The 6,000-nt window shown below is 51.7% G+C and overlaps 1 protein-coding gene across 1 annotated transcript in view; it reads left to right on the top strand.

Moving 5' to 3' along the window:
* The first annotated feature begins 2,174 nt into the window (after positions 1 to 2,174).
* EPG5 (ectopic P-granules 5 autophagy tethering factor) overlaps positions 2,175 to 6,000 on the top strand; it is a 75,458-nt gene continuing 71,632 nt past the window's right edge. The window contains exon 1 of the mRNA XM_054178110.1: positions 2,175 to 2,228. Within this exon, the coding sequence (XP_054034085.1) occupies positions 2,175 to 2,228 (54 nt within the window). The remainder of the gene's footprint in view (positions 2,229 to 6,000) is intronic.

The following is a 6,000-nucleotide window of genomic DNA, read 5'->3' as shown; positions in this document are numbered from 1 at the left end:
CCCTCTCTGCCTGGCTGCTCTCCAGCCACTCTGACCCCAGCCTGTAGCCCTGCATGGGGTTGTTGTGGCCAGTGTGCAGAACCTGGCACTTGGATGTGTTCAATCTCCTGCCCTTGGACTCTGCCCATCTGTCCAGCCTGGCAAGGTCCCTCTGCAGAGCCTCTCTAACCCTCTAACAGATCAACTCCTGCCCCCAGCTTGCTGTCATCTGCAATTTACTGATGATGGACTCTATCCCCTCCTCCAGATCACCAGTAAAGGTATTGAACAGAATGGGGCCCAGCACTGATCCTTGGGGCACACCACTGGTGCCTGGCTGCCAGCTGGATGTGGCACCATTCACCACCACTCTCTGGGTTCAGCCTCCAGCCAGTTCCTAACAGAGGGCTGTGTGCTCTACAATACCTCACATGGATTCTGCATTGGGATTTTTCAGCTGACTGAGCACAGTAAACGGTGTTAGGCTTTTCTGGATGCAGAGGTCGCAGTGATGCTGAAACTTTGCACATTCTCTAAATGCATAGAAATAATCCCAAAATAGGGGTGCTGGTTCTGAATATACCAACTGTTTGAACAGATCTAAACCCAAGCGTGCCCTGACTTGGAAGAGAAGAGTCCAGGCATGGAGCTACTGGAATGCAAGTCTGTGTGCCCATGAGCAGTGAAGTCACATTTCATCTTAGTATATTCATTTGCCTGGCTGTCTTCCAAGCAGTGTTTCCTCTCAGGCCTCTTGATCCTTTACAATGAGGTTAGGCTTCCTCACAGACATCTGTAGAAGGCCTTCTTCCAGACCCCTATAGCAGTCCCTTGCCTCCCTACAGAACCTGTACAGCTGCTGCCTTCCCTCCCCGAGGTGCCCCCTAGGGAGAGAGGCGACACATGCCTGAGCAAGACAGCTGCTTCAGAAAGGCAGAGTAAGAGAGGAATACAAATGGCTAGTAAAATCCTGTGTACGTTCAGATGCTGGGTACCTCACTGATGGGCAGAACTGGACAGAGCTCTCCCTTTTTGATCCTGCAAAAGGATATACATCTGTACATATATTACCACAAGAAAACAGCTCTACCTATGAAGGAAGTTCAAAGAACTGCAGCATGTTAGGGCTTGAAAGGGACCTCTAGAGATCATTAGTTCAAAATCCCTGAAAGCAGGACCACCTAGGGCAGGCCACAAAGAATTGGATCCAGGCAGATTTTGCATGTCTCCAGAGGAGGAGACTCTACAAGCAGGTTCACATGAGAACTTTGTGCATTGCCAGATACAGGCAGGGCCAGACAGAGGAGCTGCCTGCAGGTCTTCCATTGCTGTCAACTGGCTGAGCTGATCCCTTGGCAAAGGGGCTTCTGCAGCACAGCAGAGCCCTGCCCCCGGGGGATCACTGCCTCTTGCATGTGCCATAGGCTGCCAGTCAGGAGCAACACATCCCTGCTGCGCAGAGTTTACCTTTTGCACAGATCATGAATTACAGATTACATTAATGAAACAGAAGCTTCCCAAGCCCCAAGGACAAGGTCCAATGGCGTGGACTTTGTTCAATCAGTAACTCCTCCACTGTGCTGTCTGCTGCAAGGTGGGGCCGAGCTCCGTGGGGGCCGAGCTCCGTGGGGGCTCATCTGTTTGGGGATTGGAAGAAGTAATTTCTGCCCCAGTGGGACTGGTACTGAGCTCCAGGGACTGCTGCCTGGGGACAGCCGGGTGCCAGGGGTGCCTGGAGAAGCCTCAGGTGCTGCAGGACAGGGTGCGCCGCTGCGGGGGCACTTCAGGTCCTGCCAGGGGGCCGGTGGAAGATGCCTCACACTGCCTGTCACACTGCTCACTCCACAGGAGCTCCAGAGGCCGCTTCGCCTCCGCACCAGTGTTGACAGGGCACCCTGGCCCCTCTGGACAAAGCTGGCCTCCTTGCAGGCCTTACAAAGGAGCCTGACCTCCTTCCAGGCCGCTATAGCGCAGCGTGGGACAGCCACACGCACGCACAGCAGAGCCTGGCCTCCCCCAAGCCGCTAGCGAACACACGCATTGCGTCTCGGCGTGTCCCTCCGTCCCACCCGTACCTGCCGCACTGCTGATTGGCCGGGAGCGCGCGGGGGCGGGGCCAGTCCCCGCTTCTTCCGCCTCTGCCCGGGCATCTAGGGGCGCCTCCGCCACGGCGGGTGGTGCGACAGACGGCGACCATGGCTGAGGCTGTGAGAGGGTCCCGCAAGAGTCGCGCCAAAAGCAGGCCTAAGGTAGGGGGCACCGGGGCCGCAGTGGGTGACAGGAGGAGTGGTTCGCGGTGTCGTTCCGCCGTCCCGGAGCGGCGGGCCTCGGCCCAGCGGTGGGGCTGTCGGTGCCGCCTCCGTTTGTGGCGGCTACAGGCGGCAGTGGCCGCAGGCAGGGGGCTTTAGTGCGATGGGTAGGTGTGGGAGAGTGTTACTGTCAGGGACTTTGACTCGTGTTTGCGTTACTCTTTTATCTTGTTCAGGTCTGTTTGTTTTTGAGGCCGTGGAACAGGCATGTGCTCTAGGCCGTGTTTGTGTTCAGCTTTGTTGAGAGCAGTTAGGTCGGAGAAAGGGTGTTCGTCTTAAAAGAACTCTGAATGTCAGCGCTTTTCCGAGGCCATGTAACGTTTAGAGTAACTGGCTGCCCTATGAAAAGTGTGGTAGTTCCTGTGCTGTAGGAAGGTGTAAACAGGCTCTTAGTTCCAGCTCATGGCCTTTCCACATAGCTTTGCACAGTGAGTAGCTGGCTTTGCCTCTCTGGGGCAGATGTAGAGCAGTAGAACCTACCAGCGTTTAGCAGAGTTTTAGGGCAGTGTGGGTTGAGTCTTACTACATATCACATGTATAGGTGTGGATTTGTGACACCCAGAGCAAATGACAATATTTGTTCTTCATTATTTGCCACCTCTCATGCTTTCCAGGTTTTAATTCTGGGGTGTGGTCCTGGTTCATTATGTTAGTACTGACAGCTTTCTGAAGGTTTTGCTTTCCTTGCAGCTGTGCTACACAGCATTTCAGTAGTGTGTGGGAATGATCTGAACTGAAATGTCTTGCCTCAGAGTTGAGTCAAAATGGAAATGTTTCCTTCCATGCTTAACCTCTGCATGTTGTAAACTGCACCATGTAGAGCCAGGGCATTGAAGTCACTGCTTTAGAAGCCCTTGGAAAATGAATTGATGAATTAGTTGACTGCTGTTCTGTAAAAAAAGGGTTGGAGCTAAGTGTCAGCAATGGCAGTGCTTCTTGAGTTCAAGGCAAGTAAAAATTGGAGGGAAAACCAACCCCAGAAGAGTGTATGTGTCATTGTTTTTGTTTTGATTCAGCCCCATAGTATGCACATGGCAGTCAGGTGTCAACACTGTTGCTTAAGAGGATCAGTTCCCTGCAGGAAGGCAGTGAGTCACAGGTGACACCGGGCAGGTCATTAGTGACATGTGTACAGTGACTCCAGTGGCTGCTGCCTTTGGGTGTCTCTTCCAGGTGTAATTAACCATGAAACAATTCACTGGTGATGTCACATGTGAGGGTCCAGAATCCTTCGGTGTTACACATTACCCATTCCTGATGTTTTTGTTGCTATTATTATGTTCACCTCTGTTAATGCGTAGAGAGTTTGAGTATGCAGGCTGGGGCTCAGTCACACTAAGGACTTCTGTTCCCCTGCCTCGGAAACAGCCATAATCCCTTGGAAATAGGCAATTCTTGTGAGCTGGGAAAGGCTGCTCAATTGTAGAGCTGCCAAGTAGTGAAATGGAGCCTAAAGCTCTTTGAAAATAATGGCCCTAGAGTTGAGCTTGCGCAGCATTGGTAGCACCAGGCTTGTTCAGGCTCAGGTGGCAAAACAGGTGACCCTGGGACTGATGAACAGAATAGAATTAACCAGGTTGTAAAAGACCTCAGAGATCATTGAGTCCAACCTATCACCCAACACCACCTGATCAACTAAACCATGACACCAAGTGCCTCATCCAGGCTCTTCCAAAATACTTCCAGTGATGGTGACTCCACCACCTCCCTGGGCAGCACATTCCAATGGCCAATCTCTCTTTCTGTGAACTACTTCTTCACCTCCAGCCTAAACCTCCCCTGGCACAGCTTGAGACTGTGTCTTCTTGTTCTGGCACTGGCTGCCTGGGAGAAGAGACCAACCCCCACCTGGCTACAACCTCCCTTCAGGTAGTTGTAGACAGCATTAAGGTCTCCCCTGAGCCTCCTCTTCTCCAGGCTAAGCAACCCCAGCTCCCTCAGCCTCTCCTCACAGGGCTGTGCTCCAGACCCCTCTCCAGCTTTGTTGCCCTTCTCTGGACACCTTCCAGCAACTCAACATCTTTCCTAAACTGAGGAGCCCAGAACTGGACACAGGACTCAAGGTGTGGCCTAACCAGTGCTGAGCACAGGAAGCATTTACGATTTGTGATGTGAAACAGAGTCTGAGAGTAAAGCTAGTGCACTGCTGGTTTGTGAAGGAGCTGTGAGTACAGGAAGTAGAATTAGGTTTGAGAACAAGGTTAGCTAGGGCCTGAATTGGAGCTGTTTTCATGGGTGGCTGCTCATAAGGCAAAGCTGTGTCAGATGTTTAGTGAAAGTGTATGTGATACTGTCAGCTGCTTTCAAAAGCGATCATCTTTTCCCCAGTCATGGAGGAATACTGAGAACTTCTCCTAATTTCAGTTGTGTTCTGTGTTATGTTTTCTGGGTCAGTCAAACTGGAGCACTGTAACCTAACTGTTCTCAGTTTTGCTCCTGATAAACTGTTGGGTGCAGACCAAAGTGGTAAAACACTTTGCCAGGCTTTTATTATTATTTAAAAATTGGTAAATGGTTTGCAAATTGACAAAATCTTTGATTTTTCTGTGCAACATAGTTTCCCATGCTGAATCTTGGGAAGGAAGCTAGTCTGAACCTTTGGCTAGCTTTGTGGGAAGTGCTTAGCCCCAAAAGGTTTTCATTTTAAAAATGGGCAATTGGTTTACAGTTTTAATGCCATGGCTGAGACTTTCTAGGTTGGGCCCATGACAGCCTCATGAGGTTCAACAAGACCAGGTGCAAGGTCCTGCAGCTGGGTCAGGGCAATCCCAAGCACTGATATAGGGTGGGCAGGGACTGGCTTGAGAGCAGCCCTGGAGAAAAGGAGCAGGGGGTGCTGGAGGATGGGAATCGTAGAATTTTTAAGGTTGGAAAGGACCTCAAGGATCATCCAGTTCCAACCCCCCTGCCAGCAGAGAGCACTTGCAGGCCAGAAAGTCAATCCCATCCTGGGCTCCATCAAGAGAGGCATAGCCAACAGGTTGAGGGAGGTGATTCTCCCTCTGTACTCCCCTTTGCTGATACCACAGCTGGAGGTCTGCATCCAGTTCTGGAGCCTCTGTTCCAGGAAGGATCTGGAGGTGCTGGAAGGTGTCCAGAGAAGGGCCACGAGGATGAGCAGCGGGCTGGAGCTGCTCTGCTGTGAGGACAGACTGAGAGAGTTGGGGCTGTTCAGTCTGGAGAAGAGAAGGTTCTGAGGAGACCTTTGTGTGGCCTTCCAATACCTGAATGGGGCTGCAAGTAAGCTGGGGAGGGACTTTTGAGGGTGTCAGGGAGTGATAGGACTGGGGGGGATGGAGCAGAACTAGACATGGGTAGATTGAGGTTGGCTGTGAGGAAGAAGTTGTTCCCCATGAGGCTGGTGAGAGACTGGCACAGGTTGCCCAGGGAGGTGGTGGCAGCCTCATCCCCAGAGGTTTTGAAGGCCAGGCTGGCTGTGGCTGTGAGCAACCTGCTGTAGTGTGAGGTGTCCCTGCCCATGGCAGGGGGGTTGGAACTGGCTGAGCCTTGAGGTCCCTTCCAACCCTGACAATTCTGTGATTCTACAACTCTAGTGTGTAATAGCTATTGAAGCCAATCGTTCCCCTGATCGTACAGATGTTGCTGTGGTTGTAGAAGGCAGCCAGTGGCTGCATTCAGGACTGGCTTTGTCCTGAAACTACTTTTTCTGAAAATGTTTTTCCATTCAACAAAGCATTTTTTTTTTTTTTTT

The sequence above is a fragment of the Dryobates pubescens genome, chromosome Z (genome assembly GCF_014839835.1).
Source record: "Dryobates pubescens isolate bDryPub1 chromosome Z, bDryPub1.pri, whole genome shotgun sequence".
Lineage (NCBI taxonomy): Eukaryota > Metazoa > Chordata > Aves > Piciformes > Picidae > Dryobates > Dryobates pubescens.
Note: the sequence above shows the minus strand (reverse complement) of the source record. Positions and strands in the feature narration are given on the sequence as shown.